Source organism: Pan paniscus, chromosome 21, assembly GCF_029289425.2.
Source record: "Pan paniscus chromosome 21, NHGRI_mPanPan1-v2.0_pri, whole genome shotgun sequence".
Classification (NCBI taxonomy): Eukaryota; Metazoa; Chordata; class Mammalia; order Primates; family Hominidae; genus Pan; species Pan paniscus.
Window position 1 is genome coordinate 55,676,929 of NC_073270.2, and position 20,659 is coordinate 55,697,587.

The 20,659-nt window shown below is 46.5% G+C and overlaps 1 protein-coding gene and 1 non-coding gene across 2 annotated transcripts; one reads left to right on the plus strand and one right to left on the minus strand.

Annotated features, from left to right (window-relative positions):
* Window positions 1-3,375: 3,375 nt before the first annotated feature.
* On the plus strand, window positions 3,376-20,578 carry RNF114 (ring finger protein 114). The gene is made up of 6 exons (XM_003809256.4): window positions 3,376-3,633; window positions 8,628-8,778; window positions 12,430-12,536; window positions 13,190-13,304; window positions 15,967-16,074; window positions 18,770-20,578. Exons 1-6 carry the CDS (start codon window positions 3,494-3,496, stop codon window positions 18,833-18,835), a joined length of 687 nt encoding a protein of 228 aa, XP_003809304.1. The 5' UTR covers window positions 3,376-3,493; the 3' UTR covers window positions 18,836-20,578.
* On the minus strand, window positions 7,355-7,459 carry LOC112438033 (small nucleolar RNA U13). The gene has a single exon (XR_003026537.1). It is a non-coding gene; the product is annotated as a small nucleolar RNA U13 (small nucleolar RNA).
* Window positions 20,579-20,659: the final 81 nt, after the last annotated feature.

Consider the following 20,659-nt stretch of genomic DNA (forward strand, 5'->3'; position numbering starts at 1 on the left):
CAGAGGGAGACTCTGTCTCAAAAAAAAAAAAATTAATTTAAAAGAAATTTTTTTTGAGACTGAGTTTCACTCTTGTTGCCCAGGCTGGAGTCCAGTGGCTCGTTCTCCACTCACTGCAACCTCTGCCTCCTAGGTTCAAGTGATTCTCCTGCCTCAGCCTCCCGAGTAGCTGGGACTACAGGCATGCACCACCAGGCCTGGTTAATTTTTGTATTTTTAGTAGAAACAGGGTTTCACCATGTTGGTCAGGCTGGTCTTGAACTCCTAACCTCAGGTGATCCACCCGCCTCAGCCTCCTCCTGCTGAGATTACAGGCATGAGCCGCCATACCCAGCTTTTTTTTTTTTTTTTTTTAAAGAACATGATTCAACTGTATTGCTGTCTATAAGAAACTCACTTTATAGACTGGTTCTGAAAGGATGGAAAAAGATATTTCATGCAAATATCTTTTTGCTTGACCAAAGAAGAGGAGGGCTGGCAATACTAATATCAGAAAAATTACTTGTCCAGGCCGGGCACGGTAGCTCACACCTGTAATCCTAGCACTTTGGGAGGCCGAGGCGGGTGCATCGCCTGAGTCAGGAGTTTGAAACCAGCCTAAAAAATATGGTGAAATCCTGTCTCTACTAAAAATACAAAAATTAGCCAGGCGTGGTCGTGCATGCCTGTAGTCTCAGCTACTCAGGAGGCTGAAACAGGAGAATCACCTGAACCCAGGAGACAGAGGTTGCCGTGAGCTGAGATCACACCACTGCACTCCAGCCTGGACGACAGAGCAAGACCCTGTCTCAAAAAAAGAAAAAAGAAAAATTACTTGTCCAAAAGGTTACAAGAGATAAAGAAGGCATTGTATGTTAATAAAAAGTTCAATACAGCAAGAAGATATAACAATTATAAACATTTATATACCTAATAACAGACCATCAGAACATATGAAGCAAAAATTGGTAGAATTGAAGGAAGAAATAGACAATTCCACAATAATAGTTAGAGACTTCAATGCCCCACTCCCAAGAATAAATAGAACAAACAGGAGACAAGTAAGGAAATAAAGGACTTGAGCGACACAGTAAGACAACCAGGTCTAACACATGTCCAGACACTCCCCAGCAACAACAGCATCCACATTCTTCTCAGGCACACATGGGATATCCTCCAGGATGGACCATATGTTAGGCCACAGATTAAGCCTCAAGAGATTTTAAAAGGTAGACATCAGCCAGCCGTGGTGGCTCAGGCCTGTAATCCCAGCACTTTGGGAGGCTGAGGCAGGAGGATGGCTCGTGCCCAGGAGTTTGCGACCAGCCTGGGCAACACAGCAAGACTTCATCTCTACGAAAAGAGACAGAAGAAAAGGAGAAAGAGAGAAAGATAAGAAGGAAAGAAAGAAGAAATAAAAGAGATCATACCAAATATCTTCTCCAAGCACAATTGGATAAGGCTAGAAATCAATATGGGGGGGTTAAAAAAAAAAGAAATCAATATCAAAGGAAAACTGGAAAATTCACAAATTTGTGGAAATTTACACACTCTTAAAAGAACCAATGGATCAAAGAAGAAATCACAAGGGAAATTAGAAAATACTCAGAAACAGGCCAGGCTGGGTGGCTCACACCTGTAATCCCAGCATTTTGGGAGGCCGAGGTTGGCAGATTACTTGAGGTCAGGCGTTTGAGACCAGCCTGGCCAACATTGTGAAACCCTGTCTCTACTAAAAATACAAAAATTAGCCAGGCATGGTGGCAGGCACCTGTAATCCCAGCTACTTGGGAAGCTGAGGCAAGGGAATTGCTTGAATCCAGGAGAGGGAGGCTGCAGCGAGCAGAGATCGCACCAATGCACTCCAGCCTGGGCGACAGAGTGAGACTCCATCTCAAAATAAATAAATTAATTAAATAAATAGAGAAAATATTGAGAAACAAATGAAAACAAAAACACAGCAGGCCAAAATTTACTGGACACAGTGAAAGCAGTGCTCAGGGGAAATTTTATAGCTATAAGTGCTTCAAAATCATAGACAGAAAATTGCCAGGGCCTGGGGGTATGGGGATGGGAGGAGGGAAGAGGAAGTTATTGTTTAATGGGGACAGAATTTCAGTTTCAGTTTAGCAAGAAGACCAGAATTTTAGAGATAGCTGATGGTGATGATTGCACAACATGAAATGAATGTACTTTGTTGTTGGGGTTTTTTGTTTTGTTTTGTTGTTGTTGTTGTTGTTGTTTGAGAGGGAGTCTCGCGCTGTCGCCCAGACTGGAGTGCAGTGGCGCGATCTTGGCTCACTGCAAGCTCCGCCTCCCAGGTTCAAGCCATTCTCCTGCCTCAGCCTCCCGAGTAGCTGGGACTACAGACGCCCGCCACCACGCCCGGCTAATTTTTTGTATTTTTAGTAGAGACGGGGTTTCACCCTGTTAGCCAGGTTGTGTTTTTTTTTTTTTTTTTTTTTTTTTTTTTCAGACGGAGTTTCGTTCTTGTTGCCCAGGCTGGAGTTTAGTGACTGTTGGAGTGAGTGAGCCATCTTGGCCCACGGCAACCTTCGCCTCCCAGGTCAAAGGCTTTTCCTGCCTCAGCGTCCTGAGTAGCTGAGGCTACAGGCATGGGCAACCACGCCTGGCTAATTTTAGTATTGTTAGTAGAGACGGGGTTTCACCATGTTGGCCAGGCTGCTCTAGTACTCCTAGGCTCAAGCGATCCGCCCACCTCGGCCTCCCAAAGTGCTGAGATTACAGAAGTAAGCCACCTTGCCCAGCTCCTTTGTATAAATAAATGATACTGATTTTCTTCTTGCAGCTCAGGAATTAGATCTGTTATTAGAATTTGCTTAAATTTAAGAAATGGCTGGGTACCGTGGCTCACCGCTGTAATCCCAGCACTTCGGGTTGCCGAGGCAGGCGGATTGCTTGCGTCCAAGAGTTCAAGGCCAGCCTCGGCAACACAGTGAGACCCGCCCGCTCTCTGCACCGCTCCTTCCCCGCCTCCTTTCCCCGTCTCTACAAAAAATACAAAAATAAATAAATTAGTCCGGCATGGTGGTGACTGCCTGTGGTCCAGCTACGCAGGAGGCTGAGGTGGGAGGATCGCTTGAACCCCGGTGGTCGAGGCTGTAGGGAGCCATGATCGTGCGCGCCACTGAACACCAGCCTGGACGACAAAGCAAGACCTTGTCCCAAAATAGATTAAATAAATAAATAAATAAATTTAAGGAAAAAGCAACTTGATTCGAAGATAAATAGTGATAGTGCCAGTGGTGCCGAACTAACGATAAATTTGGAAAACAGCGGCCCACGCGCAGAGCCCGTCCCAATTCTGGCAGCCTTTGGATTTGGCTTCCACGTTTTCCAGATTTCCCTCGCCCTCTAGCTCGCTTGCGTCAGAGGGGCCCCGAGGGGCGGCCCACCCGCTAGCCCCGCCCCCAACCGCTCACCGCCCCGCGAGCCCCGCCCCCTCGGCCTCCTCCTCATCGGCCGCCGTTGCGCGGCGCAGAGCGGCAGCAAGATGGCGGCGCAACAGCGGGACTGCGGGGGTGCTGCGCAGCTGGCGGGGCCGGCGGCGGAGGCTGACCCCCTAGGACGCTTCACGTGTCCCGTGTGCTTAGAGGTGTACGAGAAGCCGGTACAGGTGCCCTGCGGACACGTGTAAGCGGCGAGCCCGGGCCTGGTCGGGGGGCGCTTAACTGGGAAGGGAATGGAGCCGAGGAGCGAGATGGGTCTCAGGGCGGGAGCCAGAGGACCCACCCAGAGGGGCCTCCCGGGGGTGTCCCCCGGGGCTCCTAAGGGCCGTGAAAGCTGCCGGGGCGCTCTTCTGTCCCGCCCCGCTCACTCCTAAGTATCCCGTCCCTCCGCCCGTCTTAGCGGGGCAGCTGCTGTCTGTTGAGCGCCTGTGATGTTCCAGGCGGCCTGTCAGTCTCCTTCCCACACGTGATAGTGGACTCGTGCCCTGCGGGGACTTTAGGCTCCGAAGTCCGCCCTTGGAGAGCCGACGTTTCCTTTCTAGTCCACGTCGCTCTTAAAGCATAGGACATTTGGCGTCGTGTCTAGCTGTGGCGAGTTATTCTACTGTGCACTAAAGTCGGGAGAAACGCTGAACTAGACTAAAACAACAAAAGGGAAGTCTTTATGGGGATCTGGCCAGTTTGCCCTTAGCTGTGAAAGGGGGGTGGGAGTTGGCAGATGGGATTGTTAGCATTCTACTTCCTGTGTAGGAGGTTTGTTTCTTTCAGTTTTCAATTAAGCCTTCATGACCTGAATACTGTGAATAGAGTGGTTATAATGATTAAAGCAGATATGTGTATAAATGTCCAGTCCAGGTCCTGGGCTGTGGCCGGGGCTTTCGAGGTTGGTCGATTTGAATCTAAGCCTTGTTCCATCAGACGCACAAACACATCTGAGTTGAAAGAATTGTAGACAACGTGGCCACCTGCTTCTTGCCTCAGAATTGGCTTTTCCTCTGGCCTCTCTCAGTGCTTATCGTGGGATCACCTTGGCATTGGTCTTGGCAGCGGGCTCAGTAGCCACTGCACTCCATGGGCATTATTCTTTAGCCACCCTGCAGCGGGGGAGGGTTGGCAGCCATTTTACAGGTGAATACACTGAGGGTCCGAGGCTCTCTTAGGGAAGGGTCACCGTGGCCTAGCTCTTCCCAGATGTACTGCAGGTGACCATTTCAATAGTCCAGAGAACAGTGGTTGGCATCTAGCTGGCTGCTTTTTGCTTCATCATGTTGCTTTAGGCTATTCATCTTTGCAATTCGGTTAGCCTGGAACTCTTCCCCCCACCCCTCCCTTTTCAGGCTTCAAGTCCCAGGTTAAGTTACCTCACCAAATACCATCCCCATCTAAATTCCCCCACTTCCTTTCTGGGACTTAACTTCCTTCTCCTTGCTTGCACAGAGCAAAACTTAACAGCTCATGACGGAGTGGCCATATCTTTATTGCCCCTGAACTGACTGGAATGGCCTCTGTGTGCCAGATTTTGGGGTAGACTCTGCCTTCAGAGTTTAGTCCAGTGAATTGATTATAAATAAGTACCAATGACTGGTCAAACTATTGTAAAAATTCATTCTGCAAGTGGGAGGGTATTTCAGGGATCACACCTCTGTGCGTGGGGTGAGTGATCAGGTAATGGTTGCATGAACTAATAAGTCGTGTAAGCAAGCTTCACGAGAGTTGAAGTGGTCTTTAGCTTTTTCATTGAATCCACTTATCCTTGGATCAGATTTACCTGATTTTGGATTAATTCAGTGGATTTCATTTACTATTAACATTTGTAAAAAGGCTAGACCCAGCACAGTTTGCTAAATGAAGAGCAGCAAAATTTGAGATTTTCTTGAGCTTGGTGAACCTTTCCTAGGTCAGAGGGCAAGGAACAGTACTGGTTTTCAAACCTTGGCTCTTCTCTATCCTCGCTGTCCTAGCCCCACGTGATCAGCAGTTCAGTGCAAATTGAAGACAGATGGAAGCACCTCTGTGAGGGCAGCCCAAATCCCCCTTAGCTCCAACCGACTGCTTTCTCCTGTGCCTAGTTGATTTTTACCTTTTGTGCTTGGAAAGTTGAGCATCACTGCAACTCTGGCTGGGGCATTGGATTTTTATAAAACTTTATTTCAAGCCCTGAATGACTGTGTTCTCCAATCTGGTAGAATACAGCTGGAGAAAGGCAGCTGGCTGGGTGCCCAAGAGAAGGGAATTTCTTCCTAGCACTGTGACGGAGTGGAGCATCGGAAGGCTGAACTAGAAAAGGGCGCATAAGTAGGAAATAGAAACTGAAAAGCCATCCCAGGATATTTGAGTTGTTCAAAAGCAGGCTGGTAGTTTGGGCATGTCTCAGGCACAAAGTGACTCGTGAACATTTGATAGATGAGCTGTACCTGTGTGTGTGCTTGAGAAGAGACTTCGAGCTGCTTTTATCTGCATGCTGGGTTTGGTTCCATTATACTCACTGGACCCTCTGTGCTCTCTTGGGTTCCTCTTGTCATCTGCCTTTGTGAACAGGCAACACAAGTGATGGCCACAGGCCCTGCCTGTCTCTACTGCCTCATTGCTTGCCCTTTTCACCATGGTCTACCGCATCGTGGCCCCCAAGGTCTGCCTGCCTCCCTTTCCAGTCCTCATTTGTGTGTGGCGTGATCTTGGTGTGGAGCTCTGCACCCAGATCTGTGTGGCTGTCCTCGTAATCAGGTCCCACCCAGCTCAAATGCCAACTCCTCAGAAGCAGCTTTCTATGATCACCCCAGCTGGTCTGTTTGCCATATTTCCTTCATATTTTTAATCACTATCTGAAATTAACATTTGTGTTTCCCTTCACTCTAGAATGTAAGCATCATGAGAACAGGGCTTTGTCAAGTTTCCATTGCCCTCAGTGGTGAATGAATAGACTCCCTCACCTTCTCTGTACCTGGTCTGGAATTTTGCCTAACAGCATTAACATCTAACTTAATGACAAGGAGGAAGGAGATTCTTAGAGGCAGTAGAAAATGGTCAAGTGTTCAGAAGATGGCCTTTCATTATATATCTTTAGTTCTTTCTGGCAGATTTGGTTATACTGTCTTAATCTATCAGGTTGGGTAAGTAGCCCAGGGTGTCTTCTCCATTCTTTCTGTATGCCTTATCTCAGCATTACCATCTTCCTAGGCTTCAGGATAGGAACTCGGTCATCTTTGACTTCTTTTCTTCAAAGTAAGTAAGTTATCAAGTCCTCCTGATTCTACCTTTCTGTGAATGGTTTCCTGAATTCATCCCCTGCTGCTTCAGTCAGACCCTCACAATCCTCTGCCTTTAGCCATCTGTTTGGTTTCTACTTTGTCTCTTCTCACCTTCTCACCTAAAAAAAAAAACTATAGGGCTGGGCTCAGTGGCTCACACCTGTAATCCCAGCACTTTGGGAGGCCAAGACGGGTGGATCACCAGAGGTCAGGAGTTCGAGACCAGCCTGGCTAACGTGGTGAAACCCCGTCTCTACTAAAAATACAAAATTAGCTGGGTGTGGTCATGCGCGCCTGTAACCCCAGTCACTTGGGAGTCTGAAGCAGGAGAATCGCTTGGACCGGGGAGGCAGATTTTGCAGTGAGCCGAGATCGCACCATTGCACTTCAGCCTGGGCAACAGAGCACGACTCTGTCTCAAAAAAAAAAAAAAAAAAAAGTAACAAAACTTTGTTTTCCATGATAGCACAGAGATATTTTTCTGAAACCTGGATTTGGCCTTGTTTTGTTAATACCTTCCTTTTAAACTCCTGGCTCCCTACTGTTTATGAGGAAGTCTGTTAGATTTTTATTTCCTCAGATACATATGAATTTTAAGCCTAAATTAGGCCTAGAATAGTCTTCCCTTCCTCTGCTAGCTGACCTCTTTTTTTAAAATGCCAGATGGGTAATGGGCCAACATCTGTAACAAGGTTTGAGGGTGGCACATCTCACACATGCGCATGAACACCCAGTCCTCAGGTTCATGAACTACAAAAGGATCCACCTGAACCCTTTTTTTTTTTTTTTTTTTTTTTTGAGACGGAGTCTCGCTCTGTCTCCCAGGCTGGATGGAGTGCAGTGGCGCGATCTTGGCTCACTGCAAGCTCTGCGTCCTGGGTTCATGCCATTCTCCTGCCTAAGCCTCCTGAGTAGCTGGGACTACAGGCACCCGCCACCACTCCCAGCTAATTTTTGTATTTTTAGTAGAGACGGGGTTTCACTGTGTTAGCCAGGATGGTCTCGATCTCCTGACCTTGTGATCTGCCCGCCTCGGCCTCCCAAAGTGCTGGGATTACAGGCATGAGCCACCGCACCTGGCTGAGCTGAACCCTTTTAAGGCTGATCAGAGATGCCGTCTCTGCAGTCTTCCCCTCCACCCCCCCCTTGAGACAGAGTCGCACTCTGTTGCCCAGGCTGGAGTGTGCAGCCACCTCTGCCTCCCAGGTTCAAGCAATTCTCCTGCCTCAGCCTCCCGAGTAGCTGGGATTACAGGCATCTGCCACCATGCCTGGCTAATTTTGGTATTTTTAGTAGAGACGGGTTTCACCATGTTGGTAAGGCTGGTCTCAAACTCCTGACCTCGTGATCTGCCCGCCTTGGCCTCCCAAAGTGCTGGGATTACGGGCGTGAGCCACCGCTCCCAGCCTTCACTGCAGTCTTACCAGCCCTTTCCTTCTCAGGTCACTAGTTGCTTTTCCCTTTATGTTCCTGTAGTGCTTTGCCTTCACCTGTAATGATAGCAGCTCCCGTTTGTGGTGCGTTTTGTACGTGCTGGACACTCTGCCAGGGGTCTGCTATACAAACTGTATCCTCCCAGCAGTCCTAGAGGTAGGTATTACTCTCTCCATTTCACAAAGGAAAAAATGGAGATTCAAGAAACCCCACTGAGATCCTTCAGTAGCAGGGCCTAAGGCTTGAAGCCTCAACCTTAACACCTTCACTGTGTCTATCACAGGAGTTTGCATTTGTTTCTGTAGTTGTGTGTTCTTTGTAGTCCACTCCTATCCCTCATTTTTTCTGGCTTGGAAAGACTTAGTATTTGAACTGGGAGGAGAGAGCAAGTTGTTTTTTACTCCATTATCCATTGATGTCTTTTTAAAAGTTGATCCATATTTGTCGTCTTGTCTCCATGATGCGTGACAGAGGTTCTCTGTATGTCTTGTTCTAGCTTTTGCTCTGCATGCCTGCAGGAATGTCTGAAGCCGAAGAAGCCTGTCTGTGGGGTGTGTCGCAGCGCTCTGGCACCTGGCGTCCGAGCCGTGGAGCTCGAGCGGCAGATCGAGAGCACAGAGACTTCTTGCCATGGCTGCCGTAAGAATGTATGTGGAAGTGATGTGGAAGAGTCCATGTCTTTCCATGATAAGTTGGGGTAAAACGTACAGCTGCCATGTTGTTGCTGAAGTTAGAGCATGACTAGGTCACTAACAGCACGCGTGCATGCCAATTACCTGTGGTGATGGCTGGGCTGGTTTGTTTTCATAACCTTACTGGTTTTTGTTTCCTTTTTTAAGAGTTGGTTAAGTATATATTTTAGGTTTGAAAGCCATAGAAATCAGTTATCCCAGTTTTTTCCTATAAAAGATCAATTATGGCCAGGCGTGGTGGCTCATTCCTGTAACCCCAGCTCTTTGGGAGTCCAAGGCAAGAGCTTGAGGCTAGGAGTTAAGAGACCAGCCTGGACAACATAGTGAGACCTCATCTTTACAAAAAAATAAAATTAGCCGGGTGTGGTGGTATGTACCTGTAGGCCCAGCTACTCAGGAGGCAGAGGCCAGAGGATCACTTGAGCCCAGGAGTTTGGGATTACAGTGATCTATGATCATGCCACTGCACTCCAGCCTGGCTGACAGCAAGACCCTGTCTCTTAAAAAAAAGTCAATATGAAATCATTGGATTGTAATAACAATAGCTAACATTTGAAATGCATCCATGCTCTTGTATAATCAGAGTCAAGTATATTTATTTTCATACCTGTTATAACTGCTACTGGAAAGGAAAAATACTGTTGTCTTATTTTCCAAGAGATATACACAGCCTTGTTGATTTTAGAATCATTAAAATTTTTAAAATTGCAGACCGTACAAAAATACACAACAATGTAGGCTTGTTCCTCATTCCAGAGATTACTTCAAAATTCGTTCAACTTAAGGCCTGGCAAGGTGGTTCATGCCTGTAATCCCAACACTTTGGGAGGCCAAGGTGGGTGGATTGCTTGAGTCCAGGAGTTCTAGACCAGCCTGGACAACATGGTGAAACCTCGGCTCTACTGAAAATACAAAAAACTAGCAGGGCATGGTGGTGTGTGCCCGTAGTCTCAACTGTTCGGGAGGCTGAGGTGAGAGGATGGCTGGAGCCCAGGAGGCAGAGGTTGCAGTGAGCTGAGTTCGTGCCACTACACTCCATCCTGGGCGATAGAGCTGGACCCTGTCTCAAGGAAAAAAAAAAGTGATTCAATTTCGAAAGCTGCATAACATTTTCTGCCCTTTGACAAACACTGTAGAATTTTTACCAACCAAGTTGTAGGATTTTTGCAAAATGAGATTATACTATAATATATATATTTCTTCAACTTTTTTCACTTTTTCAAATGTACATTCATTCCCAACTTTTTTTTTCCACTTTCAGGTTTTTTTTCTCTTACATATTGGACAGCCTTGCATGTCAGTTTCATTATTTTTAACACTTCGGTATGGATGCCCATAGTAAGAATATACCTTACCATCTCCTTTTCAGCGTGATTTAGTATTAGGGATGCATAGTAGGGCCATTTCAATGCTGAATAGGGCTATTTTCTGTGTCTTAATTGGGGGCTTCACTCTTGAGGCTGGGCATGGTGGCTCATGCCTATAATCCTATCATTTGGAGAGGCCAAGGCAAGAGGATCACTGACCCCAGGAGTTCGAAATCAGCCTGGGCAACATAGTGGGACTCTGTATATACCAAAACAAACCAACAAACAAAACCAGCTGTGTGTAGTGGTGTATGCATGTAGTCCCAGCTCCTTGGGAGGCTGAGGTGGGAAGATTGCTTGAGCCCAGAAGTTTGAGAGCAGCCTGGGGAATATAGTGGACCCAGTTTCTACAAAAAAAGGAAAAAAAATTGAGGATTCCTCAGTTTGTAGCTTAAAGTCAAGTTCTTGAGCTGGAGGTGAGACAATCATCATGGTAAGCTGGAGCTCAAATATTGGAGCATTTTTTCCCCCTTTGAAGTTTACTTTTAGAAACTCAAGATATTGAAATACAATTCCCTACTGCCTTCTTTTTTTTTTTTTTTTTTTTTTTTTTTTGAGACGGAGTCTCACTCTGTTGCCCAGGCTGGAGTACAGTGGCGTGATCTCAGCTCACTGCAGGCTCCGCCTGTTGGGTTCACGCCATTCTCCTGCCTCAGCCTCCCGAGTAGCTGGGACTACAGGTGCCCACCACCACGCCCAGCTATATATATACACACACACACACACACACACACACACACACAGATATATATATATATTTGTATTTTTAGTAGAGACAGGGTTTCACTGTGTTAGCCAGGATGGTCTCGATCTCCTGACCTCGTGACCCGCCCGCCTCAGCCTCCCAAAATGCTGGGATTATAGGCATGAGCCATTGCACCCGGTCTCTTCATCTTTATTTATGCATGCATAATGTGGTTTTTGGTTTTGTTTTGTTTTTTTTCTGAGACAGGGTCTGGCTTTGTTGCCTGGGCTGGAGTGCAATTGCGTGGTCTCAGCTCACTGAAACCTCTGCCTCCCAGGCTCAAACCATCCTCCCACCTCAGCCTCTCAAGTAGCTGGGACTACAGGCATGTGTCACCACGCCTGCCTAATTTTTTTGTATTTTTAGTAGAGACGAGTTTTGCATGTTGCCCATGCTGATCTCGAACTTGGGAGCGTGAAGTGATGGCCCACCTCAGCCTCCCTCAGGATTACAGGTGTGAGCCACCGTACTCCGCCCATGATGGGCTTTTTGTTTGTTTTACTGTATGCTTTTGCCTTTCTCCATTTTCAAGATTAGTGATTGTACTGTTGGCATGCCTCTGAAAATGTTTTTCTTTCCTTTATCTTCCCTCTTTTCTTCAACTCTTAAAACTTTCTTTCTTTTTAGAAAACCTGTAATGAAGCACTATTCTCTGGGTTTTCTTCTCTTTCTGTTTTACTGTTGCACAGCCTAGATTTTATATGAAAGGCTGGGCCGGGCGTGGTAGCTCACGCCTGTAAACCCAGCACTTTGGCAGGCTGAGGCAGGCAGATCACTTGAGGTCAGGAGTTCGAGACCAGCCTGGCTAACGTGGTGAAACTCCATCTCTACTAAAAATATGAAAATTAGCTGGGCCTGATGGCACACACCTGTAATCCCAGCTACTCAGGAGGCTGAGGTGGGAGAATCACTTGAACCCGGGAGGCGGACGTTGCAGTGAGCCGCCGAGATGGTGCCACTGCACTTCAGTCTGGGCGACAGAGTGAGTGAGACTCCGTCTCAAAAAAAAAAAGAGAATTTAGATTTTAAAGATTATTTCTCAGAGGCTGGTGATAGATACTTTAACCAGGGTTAGTGGCTTTTATATGTTTTACCTAAAGGATCACTTTTCTCTGCTGCACATAACAGAATGTGGTTTTTGGCTTGCTGTAAGGAGACTAGTTTAAATGCTAGTATAGAAAACTTTTGAAAACATCCTAGATTTGGAGCTTGTCTGTGAGCAGACAGCCTATCATGAATAGGAGCAAACCTCTAGGAGAGTTATTTTGGAGTGGAAGTGGATATCCTGATTTAGTCGAATAAAATAGCAGCCTTGGTATTAATGGGAAATCTGCAATAATCAGGGTTTCAGCCCCATCAGCACAGTCAGGAGTTTGGTGAGATTATTTGCCAGGGTGGTGTAGGTCTAGTTTTCTTTGTGCCCTTGTTTGGGACTATATTTTGCCTGTTGCAAGGTCCTCACTAACTTGTGGGCTCTGATTCTTCCTATTTGAGTTCTTCCTGTCCAAGATCCGGTCCCACGTGGCTACTTGTTCCAAATACCAGAATTACATCATGGAAGGTGTGAAGGCCACCATTAAGGATGCATCTCTTCAGCCAAGGTAAATGACTCAGTCTCCCCTTAGGTGGAGGTCATCTCTTGCTATTAATACAAAGAGGTTGGACACCTTGCATGCCCAGGGGTTTAGTTGTATGAATTGTTATGCTGGCTAAAGCTGATACAAGTATTTTGGGAGGAGTATGCAAGGGAGGACTCTGGTGTTCACTTCAGATGTTAGCTGAGCTATATTTTTTTCTTTTTTGAGACGGAGTCTCGCTCTGTTGCCCAGGCTGGTGTGCACTGGTGCAATCTCAGCTCACTGCAACCTCTGCCTCCCGGGTTCAAGCGATTCTCCTGCCTCAACCTCCCAAGTAGCTGGGATTACAGGCACCTGCCACCATGCCCGGCTAAATTTTGTATTTTTTAGTAGAGACAGGGTTTGTCATGTTGGTCAGGCTGGTCTTGAACTCCTGATCTCAGGTGATCCGCCTGCTTTGGCCTCCCAAAGTGCTGGGATTACAGGCGTGAACCACCACGCCCGGCCAGCTGAGCTATTATTTTCACAACACTTGACCTGAGTCTGAAGTGATCATCAGCATCCTTATCATTACACATTCGGTGAGCTTTGCTCCTTTTTGGAGTGTACTGTGGTTGAAGTTTAATGGAAAGGTACTCACAGAAAAGTTTTCTTTTTTCCTGTGTTTCACCTTCCAGGAATGTTCCAAACCGTTATACCTTTCCTTGTCCTTACTGTCCTGAGAAGAACTTTGATCAGGAAGGACTTGTGGAACACTGCAAATTATTCCATAGCACGGATACCAAATCTGTGGTGAGTAACCTTTTTTTTTTTTTTTAAACTTCATTAAGGGAAAGGATCAAGCTTGGAGAAAAATGACGGGATTAGTAGAATGAACTCCTGTGTGCCCTTCACCTAGATTGACAGATTGTTAACATTTTACCATATTTGCTTAACCATGCTCTATAGTACACATTTTTTGCTGACCACTTGGGAATAAGCTACAGATACCATGACCATTTTTGCACCCTGAATACTTGGCACCCTGATACAGGAGTGTGTATGTCTTAAGAACAAGAATGTTTTCTTGGAAAATTATATTTTTGTGTGTATAATTAATCACATTCAAGAAATTTAACATTGATTCAATCTAATGTCTAATGTGAAATTCATGTTTTAATTTTAACAATTGTAATGTCTTTCATAGCAATTTCCCCCTCCCCCCAAGGCAGAGGCAGGGATGGTACACGAGTTCTCTGTCCTCTGGGTGCTACATTAAGTCATGTGATGTCTGTTGTTGGTAACATTAACTTGGTTCCCTTGGTGTCCACCAAATTTCTCCATGAAGCTGCCATTTTATTTTTGGAAGTAGCTTCTTCATAGTTGTGGGGAAAGAGGATTTAGGTGAAATTATTAGGAAAAGGCTTATCAATCCTTGGACATTTTACTCAGATATCACCTACTGGCATGTGTAGTCTCCTTTAAAAAAAAAAAAATGTAGGCTGGGCATGGTGGCTCACACCTGTAATCCCAGCACTTTGGGAGGCCAAGGCGGGTGGATCAGTTGAGGTCAGGAGTTCAAGATCAGCCTGGCTAACATGGTGAAACCCCATCTCTACAAAAAATACAAAAATTAGCCAGGCATGGTGGCGGGCACCTTTAATCCCAGCTACTTGGGAGGCTGAGGCATGAGAATTGCTTGAACCTGGGAGGCAGAAGTTGCAGTGAACTGAGATCCTGCCACTGCACTCCAGTCTGGGCAGCAGAACAAAACTGCCCCCTCCCCCGCCTCCCAAAAAAAGTATTTGTTCCATCTTAGCAATGTGTTACCTTTCTCTCTCAATGTGATTGACAGACCAGGTCTTTTTTTATAGTTAGGTGTATACTTCCTCTATAGTTTTAATTTTTCCATTTATCTCATACTGCTTCTCTTGAACTACATACTCTGTTGTATGGGCAGCCTTCAGCTCCATTGCTGTAAACAGTGGTGCAGAAATTTTAGAATTTTAATGAGCTTTTGTGAGAGTACTAGGGCAGCTATCAATGCTCATCTTAAGATGGAACTGGCCATTTTGAGAAACATATCTTTGCCTGTATCTATGTATGTTTATAAGCTAAAGTCTTAGATACAGATTGACTTGGTTAAATGTTACTTGCACTCATAATTTTGTTGGATACTGTTATTGCTGAACTTTTCTGGCATGGCAGCCTAATTTTCTGTCTTTTTCCCCTCCTTTGGCTTCTGAAATCCCTCTGATTATGTTGTCTATGTTGAGGCCTTCTCTTCAGCCTTTGGCCCTCTGTTCTGTCTTCCTCTCCCTCTGCAAGTTCTTAACTCTGCGTTTCTCCCTTCCCTTTGGAAGCCATCTCCTTTTCAGTCTCTAGTCCCACCCTATGTTCTAGCTCCCCAGCTACAGCTGCCTGCCCACCTTTTCCACTCAGTCTTCTACCATCCCAGATTTCTCTCTTGTCAATCCCCTTTATCACTGTATCTTCCTTGCTGTGGAGTAGGGTTCCACCTTTAAGTGGGGGCACTTAGGTCTTCTCTCTCCCTGGCATGAGTTTTCTGCACTCACTGGTCTGGTTGTTTACATGTGTTGACAGTAACTGCCGCCTTCTGGCCTTTTCTCCGTGCTGCTGCCTCTCTTCTGGAGCACAATTTTTTTTTTTTTTTTAAGACAGAGTCTCACTCTGTCACCCAGGCTGGAGGCTGGAGTGCAGTGGCACAATCTTGGCTCACTGCAACCTCCACTTCCAGGGTTCAAGCGATTCTCATGCCTCAGCCCCTCAAGTAGCTGGGACTACAGGCGTGTGCCACCATGCAAGGCTAATTTTTGTATTTTTAGTAGAGAAGATGTTTCACTATGTTGGCCAGGCTGGTCTCAAACTCCTGACCTCAGGTGATCTACCGCTTTGGCCTCCCAAAGTGCTGGGATTACAAGTGTGAGCCACTGTGCCCGGCCTGGAGCACTCTTTCATGTCCTCTTTGCCTTTCCAAATACTTCCCAATCTTGAAAAACCAAATCAACCTTTTGTGTGAGGGCTTTTCAGCCTGATCCCCCTCTTCTGAGCATTTCCTTTGTTAAGATGCATGTAAGGCTGTGTTTTACTTCCCTGGGACATTGCTCATCGGCTTATTTTCTTAGTTTTCCTCATGCTTTTGGATTGTCTTGTGTGCTGGATTGGAAGGCCAGTCTAGGCCCCCCACCAGGCTGACTCACTTCTCTGCCTACAGTAGGGAATGAGAAAGGGTGGTATCATGATTTGAACTTTACCCAGTCCCACGTGTCATTTGACTTGAGCTGGAAATTTGCAGTTTTTTTTTTGGGCTGCTGATGTGCACAGGAAGGAGTTACTGGCCCTGGACAGTATGTCAGGAAAGCTGTCCTGGAAGAAAGGAGGCCAGACACAGGCCACAGAGGGCTGGTGCAAGCTTGGAAATTGGGTGCCTAAGACCTTGCTTTTGTGTTGAAAGGTTTGTCCGATATGTGCCTCGATGCCCTGGGGAGACCCCAACTACCGCAGCGCCAACTTCAGAGAGCACATCCAGCGCCGGCACCGGTTTTCTTATGACACTTTTGTGGTAAGTCTGGAGCCTGGGCTCTGATCCCTCCCCTGGGGGAGTGGCACGGCTACTTCACTCTTCTCAAAAGGGGAAATGGGGATCCCCAGTGTTGAACTTTGTCACTGTTGTGATGGGCTTCCAGTCTGTATACTGGATACAGTGATAAAGGGGATTGACAAGAGAGAAAAGAAGACTAAGTGGAAGAGGCGGGCAGGCAGCTGTAGCTGGGGAGCTAGATGGGCTTCCAGTCTGTATACTGTAGCTACTATACAGTTTCTATTCATGGGCCAGGCAGGTGGCCAGAGTGACATTTATTTACTTATATGAGATGGAGTCTTGCTCTGTTGCCCAGGCTGGAATGCAGTGGCGTGATCTCAGCTCACTGCAACCTCCACCTCCCGGGTTCAAGTGATTCTCCTGCCTCAGCCTCCTGAGTAGCTGGGACTACAGGCGCATGCCACCATGCCCCATTGCTTTTTGTACTTTCAGTAGAGACAGGCTTTCACTATGTTGGCCAGGCTGGTCTCGAACTCCTGACCTCGTGATCTGCCCACCTCGGCCTCCCAAAGTGTTGGGATTACAGGCGTGAGCCACCACGCCCAGCCCAGAGTGACATTTAAGAAGATGATCTGGGCTGGGCGCGGTGGCTCACACCTGTAATCCCAGCACTTTGGGAGGCCGAGGTGGGCGGATCCTGAGGTCGGGGGTTCGAGACCAGCCTAGCCAACATAGTGAAATCCCGTCTCTACTAAAAATACAAAAAAATTAGCCAGGTGTGGTGGTGGGCACCTGTAATCCTAGCTACTTGGGAGGCTGAGGCAGGAGAATCGCTTGAACCTGGGAGGCAAGGTTGCAGTGAGCCAAGATCGTGCCACTGCACTCCAGCCTGGGCAACAGAGCAAGACTGTCTCAAAACAAACAAGAAGATGATCTGGTCAGTCTTTGAGACAGAGACAGTGATACTTGCTCTTTCCATCTCCTAGCCCTGCCACCAAATTTTTGTCTACTTTTCTTGTGGTTTATATAATTTCTGCCTGTTATAGAACTTGGTTTGGGGACAGGTGCGGTGCAGTGGTTCATACCTACAATCCTAGCATTTTTGGGAGGCTGAGGCAGGTGGATCGCTTGAGCTCAGGAGTTCGAGACCAGCCTGGGCAACATGGGAAAACCTTGTCTCTGCAAAAAATACAAAAAGTAACCAGGTGTGGTGGCTCCTGCCTGTAGTCCTAGCTACTTTGAGGGAGCTGGGACAGGAGGATCTCTTGAGCCCAAGAGACGGAGGTTGCAGCAAGCTGAGATCATGCCACTGCACTCCAGCCTGGGCAACAGAATGAGACCCTGTCTCAAAAAAAAAAAAACAAAAAAAAAAACACACACACACAACAACAATTTGGACTTGGGAGGCTCAATCTTGCATGTCCATGGGGACCATAATTGAAATGATCCTCCTGAGGATTTCCAAGCCAGGTGGTGCCTGACTCGTTATGCTGCCATCACCTTGTTTTCCTGTGGAAATGCAGGCGCAGCATTGCCTAGCTTCTCCACCCCCCCATGCCCAAGCAGGACAGGAAAATTTCACAGGAGGTTTCACAGGTTTTAATTATCTTCAAAAATACTTCAGGTCAAATAGCATATATCCACTAGCCAAATACGGCTGTCAGGTTTATATTCTTTCCCTAGAGCTGGATGGTTTCAAAGGGGCACACTGTTGTCTTGCCATTATAGTAATAGGTAAATTTGGCCAACTATATCAAGTAAACCTCTTACTTACATATATAGATGTCAAGTTAGGATTTTAGAGTGGTATTCGGTCTTGATGGCTGAATTTCAGTATCTAAGAAAGAAAGCTCTCTGCTAAATTGTCATAAAGAATATTTATTCTCAGTCTGACAGTGTCTGAAACTCAGACTTCAGAATAACTGCCCTTTTTGTTAATGTGACACAGATGAATTACATTCATCTGTGTCACATTAACAAAAATGACTCATTAAAGAGGGCTAGTTGCGCTATAGTTTCTGCTGTACTGTATGGCTCTAAAAATCTGATTCTGTACTGCGCACTGATTCCACCTCTCAGAAACAACTCTTCAGCTCAGTGCATCTGCGTGCTCTGTTCCGACAGACTTACAAACGTTCTGAGCACTTGGTCTGTGCCAGGCTCCATTCGTGTGCTGTCTGGGTTTCTCAATCTCCATTTAAGGGAGGCATCCTTAACTTCATTTAAGAATCAGGCAGCAGACTGGGTGCAGTGGCTCATGCCTGTAATCTCAGCACTTTGGGAGGCCAAGGCGGGTGGATCACGAGGTCAAGAGATTGAGACCATCCTGGCCAACATGGTGAAACCCTGTCTCTACTAAAAATATAAAAATTGGCTGGGCATGGTGGCGCACGCCTGTAGTCCCAGCTACTCGGGAGGCTGAGGCAGGAGAATCACTTGAACCTGGGAGGCAGAGGTTGCAGTGAGCCAAGACTGTGCCACTGCACTCCAGCCTGGCAACAGAGCGAGACTCCATCAAATAAAAAAAAAGAGAAGGCAGCAGAGACAGATTAATTTTCCCAAAGTTACATACTTAGCATCACAAACAGTTGCACTGGGGATCCGGTCCCTGGCAACCTGCTCCGGATCCAGTTGCTAGGCTGTCCTGCTTCTACTGAAAGCCAGTCTTTGCATCTGGAAACAGTTGCTGAGGCTGCATGTCTGTTTTTGCCCTTAGGATTATGATGTTGATGAAGAGGACATGATGAATCAGGTGTTGCAGCGCTCCATCATCGACCAGTGAGCAGAGTCCGTGCTTGCTATCTGTCTCATGTTACAGAGCTTCCATTACATATTAAACGTGAAACCTATGACTCCTGTACCTTACCTGTTCAACAGACCTGAAAATGAGCCATGGCATTGGAACAGGGTCACTTCTGACAGGGGAAGTGGGTCCCCAGGTCAGCCCTTCTCTTCCCTTTGGGCTCTTGCCAAAGCTGTCTTCCCCTACTGTTAACCTTGTTTGTCACACGGTCGAGTTCGTATTGGTTCTCGGCTACTTCCTGGAGCTTCTGCCGCCTCCTGTGGAAGATAATCTAGCTTCTCCACCTCTTGTTTCACACTCATTCCTCCCATCCAGTGTTTGTCTCTTGGGTCCTTCAAGCCAGCCAGGACCTTTTCTGGGTCATGAATAGCACAATGAAGCAAGTGTCTCCTTTCCTTGTCCCCAAGGTGTGCAGACTTTGGCAGCCGTGCACCTGACCAGAGCTGAAGCTCCCGCTGGGCTGTGGGGTTGCCAGAAGCTGGGGTTGCCATCCCGGGGTACATGTCACCAGTCCTCTTGGGGTTTTGTACCATCTGATGCTGGAAGTTTTGATTAGTGATATTTTCTACTACTACATACTTAGAGTTCACTGGTTCAGTCTTAAATGCCTGCATGGTGCCTTTTTAGGATAAGGTATAACCATACATTTTTGGTGGAAGTGTTTCTGGGTTAGGGAAGTTAAAGTCTGTTTATCCGTAAGTGGGGAGGAGGGTCAGCTAAGAGAAGTGGGAGGGCCAGAGCTTTTTGTTTCTGATTTACAATTAATGAAGTAGTTTCAGACAACGCGGTCATGTTTACCTCTCCATTTGGGAGCCTGCCTACATTCTTGTTCTAGAAGCACAAAAAATCCTCAGATGAATTAGAAGAAAGAGGTTTGGGGACTCAGCGGGTACTAGTTCTTTTACCTTCTGCTTGGTAACTTAGATTAAACTGAGCATTGTTTTTCTGTCACAAATGTTTTCCTTATGACACTGGTTTCGACATGTAAAATGTGTTTGAAAACCTGCTTTGTAGATGCAGAGAGAAGCTATAGGAAACCCAGTACCACCCCTGGTCTGTTCTGACGAGACATCGTTCATAAGGCACAGCACATCGCAAGATGAACAGTTGTTAATAAAAGCTGTTGCTGGAAACTTGCTTTAGGAACAGCTCAAGAACCTTGGAGTTCATATTTCACAAATATTAATAAAAATAAGTCCAAGAGCTGTCAGCCTAATCTGTAGGAGCAGAACCTCTGATTGACCAAAAGGCATATGGGTTTAGGTTGGTTCTTTGATGTCATATGTCTCTGATGGGGCTGCAAGTGCTACCTCGCGCTTGTACACTGCTGCTGTGGGGCTCCGCGCCTGCCGGTGAAGAGCTGCAGATGCCGAGAAGCCAGCAAAGACAGGGCCCACTGGAAAAAAATAGTTTTTTCATTAGTATTTCTCGGGAGGACCCAAAAGTTAAGGTCAGCTTGTTCACTGTAATTTCTGGAAAAAGTTCACTCAGACCTTCCTGAATTTAGATCATCTCAGAAGTCTGGAGGGAAATCTGGCGAAACCTTCGTTTGAGGGACTGATGTGAGTGTATGTCCACCTCACTGGTGGCACCGAGAAACTTACTTCCTTGTATTAAGTGCACTTCTTGTATTTCTAATAAGATGACTTTCCAGAAAGTGAGATTTGTTATGTTCTGGCTTTTAAAAGGTAAAATATAAATAAATTTCATAACTTAATCTAAGTGGTAAGCTATGGTTCTTGTTTTCATTCAACACATTTGCCATAGCATGGGCTTGGGGAGTCTCCAGAAGATGGTTACCCT